The following is a 21,532-nucleotide window of genomic DNA, read 5'->3' on the forward strand; positions in this document are numbered from 1 at the left end:
TAACAAACCTGCTGGTTATCGTACATGCGGTTGTCTTCCAAATTTCTTCCGCCTGGATCGATATGTCAGTCAGATACAGAAATCTTGGCGCCAAAGTACTTTTGGAAGTTTAACAGCTCTGAATAAATGGGCCATTACAAAACTTTTGTTCTCACCATTCAAACCTCCAATGCTGAGTAGAACCGTGACTTTTCCATTCACCGCGCTTTGTTACCAACACCCTATCAAATGCCCATTTACAGATTCGTGTAATGGTGGTATTGAATCATCGTGAACAGAAGGATACGAGGGTACCCTCTACGCAACTTGCACCTGAAATCACTTTCTCCGTTTTAACAGATGCCTAGAGTGTCCTGGTATGTTGGTAAGAGTAACTTCATGTGTTTTGGTCATCGTGGTATTTATTTTTCTGTTTTTACTTATATTCTTGGGCGACTCAAACGCTGCAAATGGCGAACGTGTAGTGTTCAGTGGCCTGTAGTTCTTTTGTCTATGGAAAAATACCTGAAGTTTGTCGAGGGGAACAATTCGCACCATTGAGCCAGTGAGCCATTAACCCAGTGTTTCGACTGGATCCATTTATGCAATTTTGTCTTTCTATCTCTATCAATATCTCAGTAATTTTGTTGATATTGATGTACTTATTACTTGAGAGACACATTTGAAGAAGTTTTGCTACCGAAACATATTTCTATTTCTTCTGCTGTCTTACCCAATAACGTGCAAGAAAATTATCATTGTCATTCTACCCCTGCCAGAAGTCTGCGATGTGTGTGATTCACCAAAGATGGCAGTGACTACATTGCTCTCCTGAAAGCTGATTATTCCATTTCCTTCCTCAGCCCAGCAAATGGTGTATATCGGAAACTAGTAGCCGCGTGCGCAATATATCCTTTTTTATCTTTCCTCTACTGCTTCTTATTCCTCTTTACAAGTACCGTAAGTCTCGTCTCGATGATGAAATTTGTTTTGGTTTTAAAGTTTTCTTTGAAAACTATAAAGAGAAATATTGGTTCTGGGAGATAGTTGAGATGTACCGAAAACTGATCCTCATCTCAGCCATCCTTCTGTTTGATTCCAAAAGCCATTCTCAAATTGGCTTGCCGTAATTTCTGCAAGTGCATTAGGAATTTCTCACACCATGGTCCGACCCATAAAAGGCAAATTGAAGGATCGATTACAAGCCTTTATGCTTTGGATAATATTCTTCAATGTCTGCCTCGGTGCAATATATTTACAGCTCACCATTTTCCAGAATCCAATAGGAAACGAATCTATTTTTGGGAATGTCATGTCTGTGTTTCTGAATAGCGCTGTGGTATTAATTGCTGTTGTTAAGTTTTATTTGCTTACACTAAACAATGACCGATTTTGCTAATACTGGGATCAGAATGAACGCTGGAACTGGCCAACCTAGTACGAGATCCTTGATGGCCAAGGAGATAATTGATCTCCGTGAGAATGTGTAAATGACCGTAGATATCGCAGAGCGAAAGAAGGTTTGCAAAGATACCCTTTTTAAAACATTAGTGAAGCTCTTCGAGTCTCTGTGACAAAAAAGATCCAGGCCGCGCGAAACAGGATGGCATAGAAGCTGTAGCAACTTATTACGGACTACTGCACAAACCCACGAATTGGAAAAAAGGTTTTCCTTACAATTCTGTATCTTTCGGGATGTTTAAGGTCTTTTTCACATTTCAATTTTTTTTTTTTTTGATCAAAGTTTACCTCATGGAGAGAAAAAAGGTTGGCAAACATACAGCTTGCGACGCTTTCTTTGCTCTGCTTCTTTCGCATGACAACAAGAAAGATCGAAGCCGCGCGAAACAACATGCCCCTTGAGGGACCTGGTACAGGATTGTCTAATCCTAACATTTATTGGGACCCTGTATTAGCAAAGTCGCGTATTGTTAAACTGCACTGAATTTATATTGTACGACTCGGGCTTACGGCCGCTAAGCTGGCTAAGGAAAAAGAGAGCCATCACTCTCCCGGATTGTACAATTTGGGAACAAGACCTCACTTTGAGGTTTTGCAAGACCGACCTCTTTCTCCACTATTAAGAAGTTATTAAAAAGTTGAACCATACAAAGCAGGCAAGGGGTATGTAAGCCAGATAATCTGCGTTGTATTACATCTAAGTTATCTCATTCCCTTCTTTAATTTTTACTTTCGTCATGACAACCTGTAAACCACAGTTATTCGAATGTAAAAAAGCTTCCGACATCATTCAATAACTATCGAACTGTTTGGTGCATTCGGAAAAAGAAAAAACCTAAACATTATGGAGTTTTATTGAGCAGATTCTGCATGATCTCGTGTCATATATCTTTTTTTCAACAGTTCCTTTTCTTAAAGTCTAAGTGGAGAAATTTCTCCCCCTCGCCCAGCGCGATGCTTCCGGATGATGTGTGGCAGATGCCGCGATGGTTGTTAGAACGGACGGAGTGATTTGTTCCTAATTCAACCAGTAACAGAGGAACGATTAGTTTTCGAAGAATACAAAAACAATTTTTTTTGGCTTCATTATGGTATTTTGGGGCGGCAAAGAGAGTACTCAGGGATCTCTCACTTTGTTTCTTGGCTTTACCCCCAGCCTAAATCTGCTGCATTGCTTAGCTATTGCGCTGACAAAAAAAAATCATTTATTTTGGTTCCGTTCCTTGGTGGTGAGTTCGCTGGTGGCGAGTCTGCTTGGTGGCGAGGTAACTGGATACCTTTACTCCATTCCAATTGGCCACATTTACTCCAACACTTAATTGACCCGTCTTTTCTTGGGAAAATTGGTTTACAACACTGATTCACCCTCGCTGCAAAACCACAAAACCTGGTCTACATTGTAGAATTAGAAACGGATCGAGACGATAACTTCTCCCTAGATTGCAATGATAAAAAAGCATCAATTTAGATGCGTCAATAGTTATTTGTTATTCCCAATTCCTCCTAAACTATATGCCCTATCTTGAACAATTGTAACAACAATAGCGGTAGATATTAATATTTAGAATACCATATGATTTACTAATAGGATATGAGCTTAATTAAAATGTAATCTGGTGAAATTAAGTTAAAGCAAGTAATTTTTGGTACATTGAAAAGGAAGAAGGAAAATAAAAAAAGTCTGCATACGCGGAGTTTCAATGTACTCATATCGCGTGAAAAAATGTCAGCCTAAGGAAACACGGGGAGAAAAAGGTTGGATTCTTTACGTTTAGGATCATCAAGAGACAATAAATTTTTTTTGGGGGGGGAACACATTACTTTCAGGAGCACGGGGGGGGGGGGAATTAGTTGTCACCAACAGAGTATAAAGGGGGGGAAGGGGGTCTATAGAAAAGTGACTGCCCATGAGGGGGGATCATTTAAAAATGTTTCAGAGCCATATGGGGAGATCAGGTAAATTTTATTGAGACACAGTCAAAACTCATGATTTAACATTAAACGGATCAAAATGTCTCTACACCGAGAAGTTTCAACAACCAATTTGTTCATCAACATAAAAAAATATAAACCTTGGTCTTCAGGAATTAAAAAACTCTGAATTCCTTACAAGGCATGGCGCTCTATTAATAATTACAAGTCATTTTATAGTCTATCTTCTCATTTATGAGCGTGAAAAAAATCGGATCGGGCCAACAAAAACGATCGAGTCTTTTGAAGGCTTTCACGTCAGTTATCGTTGACCTTTTTCATTCAGTGACAGAAAATGTCCTGTGTGAAATATCTGGCTGATGTAATGCCATCCGTTAGATTGCCAAATACCATTTGAGAGCGGTTCCATCCCGCAAGAAAGTCTCTACTAGAGAGTCAGTTTTGTCACTTAGAATTCTGCAATTGGAATTCTCCCGTCGTGTCGGATAATTTCAACCTATAATTATTATTCTTGTGGCTATCAAAAGCTTCATCTTTCTACAGCAACAGGTTTAAAACTGAGATAGGGAGTATAAATTATAGATATTGCTCCTGGTTTATGGATAAAAACGAACCGAAAACTGTGAATTAACATAGCAAGCGAATTCGACATGTTAGTAGCGAACTCTAACGTAACGCTGGAACTTGACAAGTAGCGCCGGAAACGAGCGTAAACCAGATCAGGGTTCTCTCGCGAGTGATAATGTTTAATCTGAAACCACTTTACGTCTGTGTTGTGGTCAAAAATCGACAAACCCCTCATAGGCTTTCGCAATGCACTACTACTCGCTAGTAGCTGTGCATATGATCAAAGAAATATTAGCTCTTAATAAGCCAGCATATTTAGGATTGAGTATTCTTGATCTTTATATGACACTGATGTATGATTTTCATTTTATTTGTATTAAACCAAAGTATGGTAACAAAGCAAATTATTATTGACAGACACTGACAGTTGAACTTATGAAATTGAAGCTGAAGATGTGTATCAAGACTTTTGAAAAATAAAAAAAAATTTGATAATAGTGACTATCCAGAAAACACTCTATGTTTGACGAGAGAAACAAAAGGGCTGATGGAAAATACAAAGATAAAGCTGCATTTATCCTTATAACTGATAGCTTATTTATTTACTTTTTATTCATTCATTCTTTCATTATGTATTCATTTACTATCATTATTTTATTTTACCAATGTGACCTGTGCGATGCAGGTTATAGGATACACACGCGGACATTTACACAATCGTGTAAAAGGAAATAAACAACAGTCCTCAGCCATTGCCAAACATTGCAAGAACGTACACTGGACGATCCCTCAGGACCTACTGAAATGCTTCGAAGTTCTTAAGAAGTGCAGGAACAAATTTAACTGCTTATTGTACGAATTGCTTCATATAAGAACTTTAAAGCCAAACCTGAACGTGCAATCGGACTGTATTCGTGCGAAAGTATTTGTATAATCTTCGCACCTATTATGTTAATTTTTCGCGCCACATCGCTTAAATACTGTTATTTGCATGTTTTAAACTTTTACGTTGATAATGGAGTCATGACTACTCCGAAACGTCGGATTTTATCGTTCGTTTTTACCATTTTATCTTTTAAGAAATCTCTTTTAATAATATTTTATTTTAATATTGTTATTGTAATTATCTATTGTAAATAGCATTTTTAATGTAATTATCTATTGTAATGTTAGTTTTCTTGGATTGTAAAGCGCTTTTGATCATCCCATAAATGTTAAAGGGCGCTATATAAATAAATAAATTATTAAATTATTATTAAATTCGTTGGTATAAGAAGTAACATGTATTCTTATATTAACCCTTTAACTTCCAGATTAAATTTGTAATTCTCCCATCTGTCAACCATGCAATTATTATAATGTTAGTCCAGAGAATTTAGTATTGGATCAAATTATTATCCTCAAATTGATATTTTTCTTTATTCTCATCACTTACCTGGTTGACATTGTATTGATATTGTAATGAGAAATTCTATGCTGGTCACTCGTGGGAGTTAAAGGGTTAAAGATGATGATAAAGGTGATAAAACAGCAAAAGGAAAAAAGAAAAATGTTATCAAAATCATGAACATCAAACATGAAGACTATAAAGATATATTATTTAATAACAAGCAAATGCATCATACAATGAAAACTATCCGAAGCAAAAATTATCAACTAGGAAGCTATGAGCTTAACAAAGTGTCATTATCTTGCTTCGACGACAAAGATACATATTGGACGGTATGAATTCTTATGCTTGTTGTCATCACAGAATCTGAAAAGATGTGACGTTACAACACAGCTGTGGCAGTCTAGTTAATGAGTCTAAGTTCCTGGTTAAGGTTTCCCCCTCAAAAGGGCCGTACAAGTAGTTTCGAACAATAAAATGCCCTGAAAAAACAGCAGCCACCAACAGTGGAGCACATACAGCTATGACTAGCTAATGCCTCCTTGTCGATCAATTTATTTATCAATTGAACGATGGAACCGCAAAAAAGAATGAAAAGGAAAAAAGCAATTGGGTTGATTAAGCTCTCAATTACTCATCTAATTTCTAATTGTTATTATTTATAAACTACATGTAAAGTCTAAGTTTTTTTTGTCTTGAAATCTGGCCAGTGAATTTTATGTTCTCTTGTTTAATCTTTTGGTGTTCTCAGTTCAAACATTATGGATGAAGTAGTAGTACTACAAATATTGTATCAGGAAGTGTTCTTGATTTCCAGCGGTGGAAAAACGTGTAATCCTTCAGGGAAGGTCGGAAGAGATAACGGATAACAATAGTCAAAGTTTCCTAGCATGTTCATACATTTGGCTCACTGCTAACCAAGTTTAACAACTTTGACCAGGTTTTTGTAACTTGATGTGTCAAACGGACCACTTTGTCTCCCAAGGCCGAATCAACTATTTCACTTAAGTATAGTGCAAGTAGGTATTAATGCATTAAAGAGATATGTACTTGTCGGAGTAAAGAGCTCATTTACGAAAAAAGTAATTAAACAACTCCGACCAAACCCCTAAAGTCTTCTGCAATGCCGTTACAATATATTGATCGAAAAAAAAGTTCTGATCAGATGACTTACCAACTGCTATAACTAACACGGCACAGTTGAGAATCAAAAACGAATTGTTAACGAATTGTTATCTCCATGCCCCTCGTTCAAGGCGGGCCGTGAATAAACTGCACCGAGACAGACATTAAAGAATATTACCCAAAGCACAAATGTTTGTAGTCGATCTTCAAACTTGTCTTTCATCGGTCGAAAGATGGTGTATACAATTCCTGATGCACTTGCTGCGATCACAGCAAAGCCAATTTGAGAATCACTTTCGGAGTCGAACAGAAGAATGACTGAAATAAAGATCAGCTTCCGGTACATCTCAACTATCTCCCAGAACCAATACTTGTCCTTATAGTTCTCATAAAACACTTTCAAGCTAAAGTTGAACTGTTTGTGTTTTTGCGGGTATTTTCGACATTTCCAAAGGAGTGCCAACAGCAGAATTGGGAAAGCGATGGGATACAGTGCAAACCCAGCAGCGATGTGCCAAAAGTCAGTGTGTCGAGAGGTAGAACAAGGAATGGAATAGTCGGCCTTCAGTAGAGAAATACAATCGCTGTCATCATTCAAGAAACACACCTTGACACACGCTCCTGGCAGGGGCAGAATGTTTATAATCTTCTTACTTGTTATTGGATAAGACAACAGGAGAAATAAAAAGATGTTTCGATAGCATCATCGCCCGTGATGTAGTAACTCCCGTCACACACGAAGGCCATGAATAACTCAGCTGTGTGAAGGACGATAATCCCTTTGAATTTTCGTGATGGTTAACCATGCATCCTATCAAATAAGTCTCTGAATGGTTTTTGGTGACTCCACAGACGCGTAATGGCGGCTGTGTCTTTGATAGTCCCAGTAAGTCTGTACTTTCTTGGCGTATTTTGCACACATTTACTCTGGCCAGATGTATATTTCGCTGGCAGAGTCATCAGTGAATCTAATGGCTTCGAAACTCGGCCGACTCTCGCTTCATTTAACGTGAATTTGGTGATATTCTTCGACATTCGTCGCCACATGGCTATCCGCCATATTGGATTTTACAAACCATCAACCGCTTACTTTGCAGCAAGGGTCAAGCGATATTCGAACTCAGAGTCGACTTTTCAGCTGGAAAGGTTAGCAGTCAGTGGCGATATTTCACCAAATCCAGGGCCTGATAAATGCAGCACATGCTTAAGATCTATCGCTCGTAATCATCGTGTATTATGCTGTGCTTCATGTTCAAGTGAGTACCACATTAAATGTGGTGGTGTGAAGCCTTTCGAGTACAAACGCATGCAGCAGTTTGCAAACCAAGTTTGGATCTGCCCAATGTGTATTTCTAGACATTTAATGGAACAGCTACCATTCTATGATGTGAGCAATTATATTACTGAATCGTTGGCAATTTCGGAGGAGGTAGTGGAGACTGACTTGGAACAGGAGGACGCTACACTGATGATTGACCCACTTCAAACTGCCAGACAAAAGAATAGCAAGGATTTATTGGTGTGTCATTTAAATATAAACAGTATCCAGAATAAATTTGAGGAATTGAAGGATATTATTCTCAAATCAACTGTGCAAATTATGGCTGTAAGTGAGACAAAAATTGATGGATCGTACCCAGATTGTCAGTTTCTCATACCGGGTTATTATTTACACCGGAATGATAGGAAGAAAGGAGGTGGTGGAGTTCTCATGTTTGTTTCTTCCAAGATACAATCTAAGAGGATATCCATTGAAAGGAAATACAAAACAATCGAGCCTCTGGCACTAGAGATTGGCCTTAAATCAAGAAATGCAATAGTCGTGGCTATCTATAGGCCACCAAAGAAAGTCACTGGAAGTTATCAACTATTGCTAGAAGAAGAACTGAGCCATATTTCCAACTGGGCTGGATTGCAGTACTCAACTGTTATAATGACTGGTGACTTGAATTTGAATAGGCTTAAGCCAGATAGCACTGAGGGTAAACTACTGCTTGACCTTGAAGTGGAACAGGGATTTGACTGTATGATAACCACACCTACAAGGATACAAATGCAAGGATCAATTACTACACACAGTCTGATAGATGTTATTCTCACCAACCAACCACAATTGTTTGGTGACTGTGGAGTATATAACCCAGAGATCAGTGATCATGCACTTGTATATGGGTTCTTGAATGAGAAGGTAAAACCTCAAAAAGGCAAGATTGTTAAATTTAGATCATTTAAACATCTTGACGCAGAAAAGTATAAGGACGAACTGATGCAGGCTCCCTGGCATGTAGGTGAAATTTTTGATACTGCTGATGATAAGACCAGTTTTTTGGAAACATTGTTATCTAGTATTGTTGATGAGCATCTTCCGGAAAAGAAAATGAGAGTGAGGACTCAAGATGTCCCTTATATGACAAACGAATGGAAAAAAGCCATTAGGGCTAAGAGAAGAGCAGCAAAGAAATATCTGAAGGTGCAAAACAGAGAGAATTGGGAGGCTAAACGTAAAGCAAGAAACGAGGCCACTAGACTCAGGAGAAAGGCGATAAGGGAGTATTGGAAAGATCAAACTACTAAATTGAAATGTAAGCCTGGTGAGTTCTATAAAACATTTATGCCCTTCTTGAGTGAAAAGAGGAATAAGGGTACCACTAATGAGTTGAGCTTAAACATTGAAGGAGCGATAAGTCATGATCAAAGTAAGATTGCAAATCATCTATGTCACTATTTTTCTACCATTGCTGATGGTATTGGTGACACAGAAGGCATTACTGACTCTTCTTTTGTGACTCATTCAAGTGTTCGGAATATCACAGAGAATATGATAGGCCATCAAGACTTCCAGTTTCGGAATCTGGAGATACTTGAGGTGGAGACCGCACTGGAAAGTATTAACCCCAGAAAGAGTACTGGTTGGGATGGTGTCCCCCCCAAAGCATTTAAGCTGGGTGCTAGAGAACTATCAGGGCCTCTGACAGCATTATACAATTCATGTATAACATTGGGTGAGTGGCCTGCGGTGTGGAAGAAAGGAGAGTGGACACCAGTATTTAAGAAAGAGGACCCCCATGAGAAAAAGAACTATAGGCCCATAACTGTACAAGTTACTATAAATAAGATTTTTGAACAGTTACTTAGTAAACAGCTTAATTATAGTTTCAATGATAAATTATGTGATAAACTGACAGCCTACAGGAAAAATCATAGCTGCGAAACAGCTCTACTGGCTATGACAGAGAATTGGAAGATATCTTTAGATGAACATAAAGTGGTAGGTGTTCTTTCTACGGACATGAGTAAAGCCTTTGATTCCCTCTACTATCCACTCACACTTGCTAAATTAAAGGCTTATGGTATTCGGGGGAACAGTCTAAAATTGTTGGACTCCTACTTCACTGATCGGTACAATAGGGTGAAGTTGGGATCCACAGTGAGTGAGTGGGAGAGGGGGTCAAGGGGATGTCCACAGGGCTCCGCATTTGGACCATTGATATGGAACATGTTCCAAAATGATCTGACATACAGTGTAAATTCTAATTCTAATATCAATATGTATGCAGACGACCACCAGTTCCATGCTGCAGGCAGTAATGTTACTGAGGTGCATGATAAGTTAATAGCAAGTGCCGAATTAGCCTCCAGATGGTATAGATCGAATTTCTTAAAAGGGAACTATGACAAGTATCAGACAATGACACTTGGGAATAAAAATAATGATATGGATAGTATTATAATTGATGACAATGAAGTTAAATCTACCAAGTGTTTAAAACTTCTTGGGGTATATATAGACAATAGGCTTCAATTTGATGAACACATTGCTAACATTTGTAAGAGGAGTAGCCAGCGTGTTGGAGTCCTGATGAGGCTCAGGAATATGATACCAACAGACACCAAGCTGAAGTTGTTTAAGGCAGCCATTCTTCCGTATTTAACATACAGCCATCTTGTCTGGCATTTTTGTAGGGCGAGTGATACTAGAAAATTGGAACGTATTCAAGAAAGGGCACTTAGGGCAGTTTACTGTGATAAGGGGAGTAGTTATGATAAATTATTAGACATGGCTAACCTAAGTACACTGCAGAACAGAAGACTACAGGACATAGCCATTCTTATGTATAAGGTAAAGAACAATTTATCTCCTAATTACATATGTAGCCTTTTTCAAATTCCACAACTTAGGTACACACTGCGTAATAATGATTTTGGTATACCTAGATTTAATACTGTCACTTTTGGAAAACATTCGCTTAGATATATGGGACCCAAAATATGGGCAATTGTACCAAGAAATGTAAGAGAACTGACATCCATATCATCTTTTAAATGTAACATACGTAGAATAGACCTTGTTTCTAAATTGACTGATAGTAAATGTGAAAACTGCCTTTTATGTAAGACTTAGGTTAGATTTTAAATTGTACATATATATTGTTTTATTTTTAAATTTCTCAAATTTTTAGGTAGTATTTAGTGTCCCCAGTTAGTGGTTGTATAACTGCTATTTTAGATTTGACACATAAATAAAGGTTGTTGTTGTTGTTGTTGTTGTTGTTATAGCAAGACTTCTTCAACTTTGAGATTTTTTCCCGTTTGGATTCCCTCGTTGAGCACGCCGAAGAACTCTCTGGCATGTAATTCTCAATTCCATATAAGGCATTTTCTGCTGTGGTATCCTCCATTCTTTCTAAGGTGTTTCCTGCTATAAAATTGGAATTGTTTTGTTCCGTGGAATTCTCCATCCTGTTAAGGAGAAGCATTTTAGAGAAGAGGTAAAGCAGTATTAAAGAGACAGCAAAGACGTTTATAGTAACAGCGAGGACAAATTGAATAAATGGATCCAAGCGGAGCACAGGGTGAATGCAACTCAGAGGTGCGAACTGTAAAATATTTCCTTCAACAAATTTCAAGCATTTCGCCGCAGATAAAATAACCATTGGCCACTGTACATGCAGCAAAGCTGAAAAAATACCAGCAAGAACTTGATAAAATCCAATAATGATCTTAATGCAGGACATAACGACATCTGCAACAAAACGATTGTCTCCTGTTCGTCTTGAGTCGCACTTGAAAACAATCACAAACAGCAGGACAAAGAACAAAAGTATCAGACCACAAGAAATGACTGTTACCACCAACTTGGGACATTTTAAACATCTGTTGAATTTAAGATAATGGTACGAGGAACATGCTGCACAGAGGATACCCTGGTAGCCAGTGCTACACGTTGAGTTTACTCCGCCCTTACATGAGTCTGGATAAGGGCACTTCAGAGACTTTGGCAACAGTCCCTCAAAAGTGGAGAAGGTTTTATTATACTCAGCTGTGGTAATGTGGATGTTTTGGACGAAACTTGTGTAAGATTCCATTTTTTCGGAGCTTTTCCATTTCCAAAAGTAATTTGGTGATAATATTGCCGTATCATTCTCACAGTTCATTCCATGATATGGACACGATTTGCATGGGCCAAAACGATCCAAGCGGTAGAATTTATGGAGGCATCGACATGCACGGTAACCAGCGATTTCATCAGTGTTAGTACCTGTTTACAAACACAGAGATGTTATGTAAAAACATAGTGATCAGAATTTTCCAACATGAAAACCCTTTACTTTCTTGAGAGATCTTTCAGAGACCAGTTGATCAAAGGACGGATAACACCATCAGACGGATAAATCGCTATTCAATGGATAAGTGTTAAGAGAACGTACTGCACTATCCACCGAATCGAGATTTGTTCAGTCAAGAGCGCTATCCCGTCTTTGAACAACCAGAGCCAGATGGATAAACTTTCTGCTTTAGTACAACCACCAGTGCTCTCCACAACATCGTAAACCTATGGTTGCATGGGGAGTGATACACATCAGAGACAGAGCACCAAATTTTACCGACAGCACCCGGTCAACAATTTACGGTTAGAGATGGGTAGTCATTTTACCTCACCGCCTTCCGAAAATTAGCAGTACAGGTGTCGAAACAAATTGGTTTTCCTAGCCTGGCTCTACAATCAGTAATGACTCTTAATCGCGAGAAAATGTTTGATAATAAGTTTATGTGTAAAATCATAATGAAAAGCAAGCACATTTTTCAAATTATAAAATCATGGTCATCGGAAAATAAGGACGAAAGTGAAATCACGCAAGAGCTTGTTATTGAACCTGATCCTTACCGTATGGGCATGCGCGATAGTCAGTAGGACTTTTTCCAGGATGCTGCTCTTCATAAACATAGGTACACGTGCTGCAAATCTTGCATTCATATTGACTCAGCCCGTCTTTATCAGGACGAGATGGGTCAATATGACAAAGAAACAATTCTCGTTCTTGAGAAAAGAATTCCCTATTCTTGTGGAAAGCACTTCTGAAACCGAGATTCTTCTCAAGATATTCATACGTAATGCATTCTTAATAGAAGAATTCTCTTCTATTCAATGTTATTGCCGCAATTTTTCAAAACTCATTTTCAACCATTATTTTCTCTTACCGTAAGGGCATGCACGACAGTCAGTCGCGGATTTTCCAGGGTAGTTAATCTCAGGAACATAAGTGCCAATGGAGCAGGTCTTACATTCAATTTGGCCCATTTCGTCTTGGTAAAAGCCTCCTGAAAATAAAACATTTGGGAGCGATACTCTATCCATTGAGGTCAGACATTCATTTTATGGTTTTTAGCTAAACGTAAATGTCTTCAAAAACAAATTACAATATGTAAAGCATCGTATTTACCTGCAGGGCACCTCAAGCAATTTGTATTCGCTCTATCACGGCTGCTGTAGGTGCCCGTCGAGCAAAGGCTACAATTAAGGCATCTGGGATAGTCCCCCTTACTGCATTTAGAACACATAAAGTCGGAGTCTAGAAGACCATCCAGTTGATAGCGGCGTTCCCGGGAATCGACGATTACAAACAAAGATTCTGTTGGAGCACATACACTGATGAAAGAAAATAAAAACCAGAAACTTGTTAATAAAACCAAAAGGGTGAAAAGCCGGCGCAACAATTCACTGTAATTCAAGGTTAAAGAGTTCCACAAAGCTTATATGTAAGGCAAATTAAATGGCCTGGATTCAGACTCACACCAAACCAGACCAAAAGATACTGAATATGACAAATCATTGATGAAAGCTCAAACATGATACATTATAGCACAAGACAGCACAGCACATCACAGCCGGATTTTACTGCATCTGATAAAGTAGACCAAACCGAAGATAATATACTTAAGCAACCTATATGTAAATGACCTCGAGGCAGCAAAAAATGACTGATCTGTAATGTTTTTAAAACTTTGGTTAAATACTGCAAATTCACAGTAACGATGACTAACTTCTTTTCTTTGTTGATATACATTATCAAGTCAAGGTCAATTAATCGTTATTTTCAATCTGATCATGAGTTTTACAGCAAAACCCGAGCGATCCTGAATTACAACCAAAATTGCTCTACATGACCTTTCACTTACACTCTTGCCTCGTTTATCCCTAGAGGAAGCTCTTTGAGGGTTTTACAGGAGAGAGCCCTAAAAAGAAGTTCAAACTCTTTAACTTTACGATGAGGTTTGAGGTATTCTTAAGTAAATTGACAATTACTAGGTTCAAATGAGGTGGCTCATTTGGTCAGAACCGTGCACGAAGATCAGGATCAGTCAAGAACAAAATTATTGCGCAGTTTTTTGTTTATCACTGCATGGTTAAACACCTTCAAGTTAATTGGCATCACCAGAGGTGTCAGTGATCTTAAAAAAAACAAGGTGTCTCTCTCGGAACGTATAACCAACTTGAATCACAAATTGTCAAATATCTCAAATAACAATCTTTATCCAAGCAACTGCAATGAGGAACAGTGGGTATGTAATGGTATTAATGACTCAAAGTTCATACTTATTGAATGCAAAAGGGCCTTGAAGAAATGTATCATAGTTAGTAGATTAAGAACTATCTATACTTACAAAGTAACATTTTCAGTCAGTCCATTGAATACATTTCTTGGAAGTGACGTTAAGGCGGGATTTTTAAATAGCGTCCTAAAATTCAAGAAGTTAATTTGTTTATATGATATGCTTAAGAATGAATTGCTTTAAAATTTTTTTCCCTTACGCGGAATAAATTTGTCGCTATCCCGTACAAAGAAAAACCAAGGGGAAACTTGACATAAAACCATCAAGATCGTGATACTGATTTAGACAAACCATTTACCAACTGATTGATATTGAACTTTTTAAAATGCTAAATACTATAGAACTATGTACGAAGCTGAAAGAAAAGCATATCAGTTTACTTCTATTCAATACAACTTACACCAAACGCAGATCAATGAGGCCGCGAAAAGCATTCGCATCAATGTTTTTGATCTGGTTTCCATGTAAAAACCTACAGATAACAATACAGAGAGAATCAAACCATTTTATGAGATTTCAAGGGAAAGTAAAAGGCATTAGAACACACCATCTTAATGTAAAGGTAATCTACATATATTAATGATATCCATGTGACACCTTAGAATTTGCAAATAATTCATAGATTTCAAGTTACTTACAAAAAGTTCAAAGACATTTCAGCCAAAGCCTTTTCAGGAAGAGAAGCCAGACTGTTGTTCACAAGCATCCTTCAAAAAAAAAGACAAGACGGACGCTTCAAGCTCTCTGTTAAACCCTTGTTACATAGCGCTCTTTCTCGGAGATTAGGAGTAAGGCTTCCAGTAGTGTTCTGTATTAGTTCTTCCGCGTTATTTTAGAGTCAACGTTTCTTTTTGCTGTGTGTGTATGTTTTTTTACGTTCAGTATTTTAAAATTCATTTCTAAACGTTTCATATAGCACAATAAAAATTCAGTTTTCTTCGTGTCAACTTAAAGAGAAAAGATTACTTACAGCAACCTCAGATTTCTTAGCCCAGCAAAGGTAAGGCTGCTAATTTTTGAGATGTTGTTGAAGTGCAGAAACCTAATTAAAGGAAAATGACATTGATGTTCAAAGTAAACCTTTTTTATTTTGTGTTCTAACTGTTTCAAAACAAAAGAAAAGGAGAAGAAAAGGCAGATTTTATCTAAATATATAGAGTTTTCAAATAATAGTTCTCTAAGTAGCATGTTTTAGGGTTACCTCGTAATTTTTGATAACAACAGGTTGCATAGAGGAAGATGTTTTTCGTCTTGTCACGAGCCTGGGACAAAGAAAAAATTCTGATTCCTAATGACGAATCAAATCTCATGGGGACCCAAAATTTTTCTTTGTCCCAGTCTCGTGACAAGACGGAAAACATCTTTCTCTACTTCTTTACCGAGCTCAAAACTTATCATCTCTCTTATTACATTTACAAACAGGTTACGTGTTTGAAAATAAACTTTTCTCTTACAATACTTCCAATTACTTGAGGCCAGAAAACGCACCATCTGGTATGGACGAGAGCTTTTTGTTGAAGGACAAATCTCTGTCTGAGTAAGTATAAGACATATTAGGCAATCGATCGCAAAAAAAGCCGTAGACGAGTGAAGTATGAAATCAGTGAGTCTCAGTATCCAATCAAACACAACTTACAGAGCGTACAGTACATTCAAATTCTGGAACACTTCGGCTGGTAGCTGCTCGATTTGATTTTTCGTCAGAGACCTATGGAGATAATGCGCATACAGATAAATATGAATGCACTCAAGCCTTCCAGCCTACCATCCGTACTGACAAAATGTCTATTACGGAATTCGAATCACCCCCTAAAAATAGGAATCGATTTATAAGGGGAATTCTCTTTTTAAAATGCATATTGCTTACATTTCCCTCACATAGTTGATTCTTGACGTTGCAAGGCTTGATATGTTGCTTATTCGATTATTTCCTAAGTTTCTGAAAAAGTTAAAAGAAGTGAGATCATTAGAATTTTTTTTGTAATATTAATAAACAAATGAATGAATTTAAAACGTTCATGGTACGACACTAATATCGCTATCACCAAAACGCTTGTTTTGTGATTGGACAGAGGAATCGAGAGAAGGAACTCTCCAAGATTTCTCTAGTTTTTAATTCGTTGAAAACTTTGCATGGAATAGAAAATTTGCGATACAAAGTACATATTAACTCTTTAACTTCCAGAAGTGATTATGTAACTTCTCCCTAAAATATCCATACATTATCCAATAAACAGGTAATAAGAATACACAAATTAATAAGGCAGAAGATGTTATCTCGTTCTAACACCAAATTCTCATAACTAATTAACAAGGCAATGTGTAGTAGCAAGAGGGGAGAATTAACAACCTGATCTTGGAAGTTAAAGGTTAAATAATGCGTTATGATGGATATTTAAACTTGTGGTTTCTGTCGTGTTTCCTTCTCTTGAATGGACTCATGCTGACTAAATTCTTTTACAACTTAGAAAAGAAAAAAAATTGATAGGAAACATTTTCCTGACAGAACATCATTTTTTACATTTTGTGGCTTTTTATCGCCTGCAAAAGATATGTATTGCTCCACGGAATCGTATGAACCAATTTCCACCAAATTCTCAGGATACAGTGTATATCGTATGTGTCCAAAATGCGAACAAATTTTCGGTAGGAGTTTGAAGCGTTAAAGGCTAAATCCTCCTGAAGAAATCGAAATTAGCAAGGAAATTGAAAAGAAATTATTTTAAGATTGGCTTTGAATAGTTGATGGAAAACCAAAAAGTAAAAGTGCAGTTTACGTTAAGCAAATTTAGTTATAATTTTGGCGTAAAAAATGGCTCAATGTTTACAAGATTACATTTCAAACCTTTCGAAGGATTTTCGATAAAGTGAAGCAAGATAAAACGAGAAGTAACCCACTATTTGAGTAATAGAAACTTACAGAACCTCCACCTTCTTAAGGCCAGTCAAGTCGGGTACAGATGTTAACTTGTTGCCATCTAATCGCCTGGAGTATTAAAAAGTAAGAGTCAAAAGTCGTTAACTGACACTGGTTACCTTAGTATAGTCATGCACATCTAGAGAAGGCCTCTCCAAGTGGACGCGTTTTGTGCCACGGGGCACGAAATAGAAAGGTAACAGGGAACATGTACACGTTATTGTTACAAAAAAAAGCTAAAAAGCTGGATAGGAATCGGCACGGTTTAATGAAATTATTAAGGAACGAGGAGGTTAGTGCAGCAGGTACATATTTCCAATATATCACGAGGAACGAGTTACATATTCGTGTGATAGTTTTCGTTCATGAGGGATTGTTTTTTGTTAAGAAGGATAAAAATTAGAGCAATTCTCAAATTAAGAGAACATGCCAACTTCTACTTACAACATAAAAACAGGGACTTACAAGTCAATGAGTTTACTTAAAGAGTTGAATGCTCCATCAGCAATTTTTGTCAAATTTGCCGATCGAATATTTCTGCAGTAAAGAATAATAAACTATCATAAAAGAAGTTATTGCTCATTGTGGTGGTTAGTAATAATAAACTGTTTAATTGTTTGTATCACGATGTAGTCACTTGAGATGTAGATGGTGATCTTCATCTCAAGTGACTATATCGTGATACAAACGATTAAACAGTTTATTAAGAATAAACTCATAAGAAAATGATCGTCTGGAACACGAAGACGGAGTCGAAAGCAACTCAAGCATTACTTACATACAAAGTTCTTGATTTTTATTTAGAGGAACTGTTTAGGGGTGGATTAACAAGTTTTCAGCCTTTTCGAGGCTCTCGCTTAGTGGAGGGTCTCAATGGGGTTAACTGTTTGCAGTAAAAAGGCCAAAAATTTAGCTGCTGGGTGAAAAAAATTGACAAATTTTGACCGTTATTCGTCAAAAAAGTTAAAAACCTTTCTGGCGACCATAATGGAAACATACTAACCGTTAGTCGTAAATTGGCCAAAATTTTAACTGTTAGCCGTAAAAGCCATAACCCCATGGAGACCCTCTTAGTGGAGAAACCGCGTGCAATTAAAAGCCAGCTATGTGGTAATAGAAAAACGATGGTTGTCAGAGAAACAGCTTGGCGCCCTTCCTTTTCGCTCGACCGTGACCCTGGCATATGCAACACTTTACACTTATTATTATTTAACTTAAATTTTGCCGAAACCTTTGTTAAAGGTAGACCCTGGGCTTATTCTCGCCCAATAAGTGAGAACAAAAAACCTGTTCAGCTTACAGCTTTACTATCTTCTTCATTGCCTGGAAAGCTCCACTTTCGATGCGCTTTAAACCGCTTTCTGACAATTCCCTGGTTAAGAAATAAAGAATCTCATATAGCTTTACATGGCACAACCCGTTCAGCAAGATATCTGTGGCCAGTCCTTATGTATTGTATGCCTATGAAACAAATTTACCTAAATGGTAAGTGATCATCCAGTTCTATTCCAAAAAGCCCTCGTTTTGCTGAAATGCTGTAATGTTTAAGTTGCGTAGAGCTTGAGAGAGTATCATTCATGAAAGTTAATTTTGAAATAAATGACAAGAAGAACTCTTCATTAGTCACTGACAAAGCTGCTTATTAAAAGTTGTCATATATTAGAATTACAAAAATTTAAGTTTCTTTAGAAACAGGCCTACAACAAGTCGAAAAGCTACCTACGCCCCTGGTTTCCCATGATGACGTCGTCGACGAAGGCGTAAATGACGTTAAAAATCAGAAAGGAGTTCAAAAATTTGACGGGATCATCATTATTGTGTGAAATGTTCAGCTGTCAGGATTTTCTGATTGTTATAGCTACGCGATCTCACGCCAAGTAAACACGCATGGTAAACGAAGAAAGACTGAATTAGAAACTGAAATAACACAGGTTTTAAAGAATAAAAACTGTAGCAGTACTACTTGGGGCAAAGTGGAAACCTTGAAAAGGTGTCATAATTATTGAGATAAATCTTACATGAATCTTATTAATATGTTATAAACAATTACGGTTCTTACAAATACACGATCCTGTCAAAACCAGCGAAAATGTCTGCAGTTAAGTTAGGTCCAAGGGGATTTCCTGAAATGTTTCTGCGAGGATTTAATAATATGCAAACAATAGCAATTAGCCTAACACTAGGTCTTTCATCTTGTTTTAATATTGGACTCAAGTGAAGCTATATGATATTAATCATATTAAAGTCTGAACTACCTGCCTTACAAAGATTAGTGACCAGAGAGAAGAGCTATCAGTCGTAAACCTGGTTATCACTAGGCGACGCAAGCGCAAGTGCAAACTTAAAAGCTCGTGTGATGACTTTGATGCAAGCAAAAGTGCAAAGCACAAGACAAAGGAAAAAAATCTGATCTCTTCCTTTCACTTGTGTTTATGCTAGCGTCGAGGAAAAAAAGGGCTGTTATGCTAGCGTAACGTTTGTGCTTGTACTTGGGCTTATGTTGTAGGAAAACCAGGCTTTATAGAGGAGAGTACTGAGTTATAATTTTGTGGTAGCCTCTAAGTAATTCGTCAGGTTTCTCCAACACCTAGCCGATATCCCTACATACTTTTAATTAATCGAGTGCTTGCACTCGGACCTGGACTCCACAACAATAACTAACGCAGTGAAAAGTAAGACTCATCCCATGCTTCATAAAATGAGTATATTTTCCATAAAAGATGCACAAACTTACAGGAAAGTGATATCCTTAGAAGTTTTCAAAATCTCTTTCATGTCGTCTAACGTTAGGTCGTTGTATTGCATCTTTCTGTAAACAAATAAATGGATGAAGGTTTATTTTCATAAAAGGGTTCGGAATCTCTTTGCGAGGTCGACAGAAGTAGTTTTTGCTTTACATCTTGATCAATTTAACGAAAACGAGAGAAAATGCACATGCATCGATTTTGACATCAATTGATCATGTCAACGCATTCTCGTGAGCCATCAAAGTCAGAATATTGTCTAATGCGTGGTAGAGGCTTAACTCTTAATTTGAATTTTCAGGCTGGCTTGAAAAATCTTATTTGTTTCCTTTAGAATAAGGATAAAAATTAAGCAAATTTGATGCAAAGCAAATCTTGTATAAAATCCTTCATCATGATTTATTTTCGAGTTACATAAAGGAGACGTATGCTGATACGTTTTATCCTCGCTATTACAACTTTCCCCGACTGAGATTCCAAAGCTGAGAGTGACCTAAAAATTGGCAAATTTTCTTCCTCTTTGGATTCCAAACCACCATTTTGAAAAGAGTCTGAAAAACAACTAAGCAAATTGGCCATACACGAAAATCCTCAACAAGCCAATGCGCTTTTTACATCGGTTAACGTCAGACAATTTCTGAGAGGATAGGTCACTCAAAACGCGGTATTCATGAGTCATTATGTCATATGTATTTTTGATTGGTGGAGATGAAATTTGTATGGATTGTTGAGCATACTTCTGATTTGTAACCTAGAATAAAAAAACCTTTGAAAAACTAGAACTTACAACTTTACTACGCTTTTAGGAAGGAAAAATCCACCTTTGATGTTGTTCTGGTAGATATATCTAAGATCAAACGAAAAATAACAAGAATAAGCATTATAATAGAGAGTCTATTCCTAATATGAATCGAACAGGAGGTGTCATTTGAGCCCAAGGCGCCTCGTTAAGGTTGCCGCTTGAAATTTTATCTCTTGAGCCAAGTTTTTTTCTAAAAAATTCCAATACCCCTTAATGAAAAATCATGCAGGTACTCACACGTTTGACAAAGCCGTCAGATTTCGGAAAGTGTTCTTCGGAATTGCCCTTAACTTGTTTTGCGATAGATTTCTGAGAGGATAAGAAAAAGAATGACAATCAACAAGATCAAAAACAAATTAATGCAGCTAAACGCTTGAACCTCCTGTGGTGGGTTTACACGCTTGTGAAGGAGATCTATAATAATGATAACAATAATAGTAATAATGATAACGTTAAATATTTGCAATGCGTGAAAGTCTCAAGCATGATTAGACACACACCAAGTGTCTAAGCGACAAATCCAGTTGAAGTACAAAAGAAGACAAGCGAACTTATCCTTAGAGGTGTCTGCTGAGAGAAATGACCCCAAGAGCATTGAATAATAAAATTGCTGAATCAGTTGAAAGGAAAAAAATAAAGGACATGGAATAAACGGTGCAGATCTACGTAAATGTAATGCACCCAGCCTAGACCCGGATCGCTCGCAAGCAAATAGGAATAAG

The 21,532-nt window shown here is 37.3% G+C and overlaps 1 protein-coding gene and 2 pseudogenes across 1 annotated transcript; 1 reads left to right on the plus strand and 2 right to left on the minus strand.

Annotated features, from left to right (window-relative positions):
- The first annotated feature begins 358 nt into the window (after nt 1-358).
- Nucleotides 359-1,378, plus strand: LOC136280136 (uncharacterized; annotated as a pseudogene).
- Nucleotides 1,379-1,964: 586 nt separating this feature from the next.
- Nucleotides 1,965-16,277, minus strand: LOC131772677 (putative leucine-rich repeat-containing protein DDB_G0281931; annotated as a pseudogene).
- Nucleotides 15,980-20,123, minus strand: LOC136280137 (decorin-like). The gene is made up of 7 exons (XM_066164825.1): nt 19,999-20,123; nt 19,324-19,398; nt 18,565-18,636; nt 17,730-17,801; nt 17,268-17,333; nt 16,215-16,286; nt 15,980-16,055 (listed from the first exon to the last, which is right to left on the minus strand). Exons 1-7 carry the CDS (start codon nt 20,067-20,069, stop codon nt 15,980-15,982), a joined length of 504 nt encoding a protein of 167 aa, XP_066020922.1. The 5' UTR covers nt 20,070-20,123.
- Nucleotides 20,124-21,532: the final 1,409 nt, after the last annotated feature.

The sequence above is a fragment of the Pocillopora verrucosa genome, chromosome 4 (assembly GCF_036669915.1).
Source record: "Pocillopora verrucosa isolate sample1 chromosome 4, ASM3666991v2, whole genome shotgun sequence".
Lineage (NCBI taxonomy): Eukaryota > Metazoa > Cnidaria > Anthozoa > Scleractinia > Pocilloporidae > Pocillopora > Pocillopora verrucosa.

Bases quoted from the DNA above. Each gene is read 5' to 3' on its own strand.
- LOC136280137 (XM_066164825.1), bottom strand. From the start codon at position 20,069: ATGCAATACAACGACCTAACGTTAGACGACATGAAAGAGATTTTGAAA. The intron at 18,637-19,323 runs GTAAGAACCGTA...TTTCTTAACCAG, and splicing joins TTTGACAGGATCGTGTATTT to GGAATTGTCAGAAAGCGGTT. The intron at 16,056-16,214 runs GTAAGCAATATG...TTATCTCCATAG, and splicing joins ATCAACTATGTGAGGGAAAT to GTCTCTGACGAAAAATCAAA.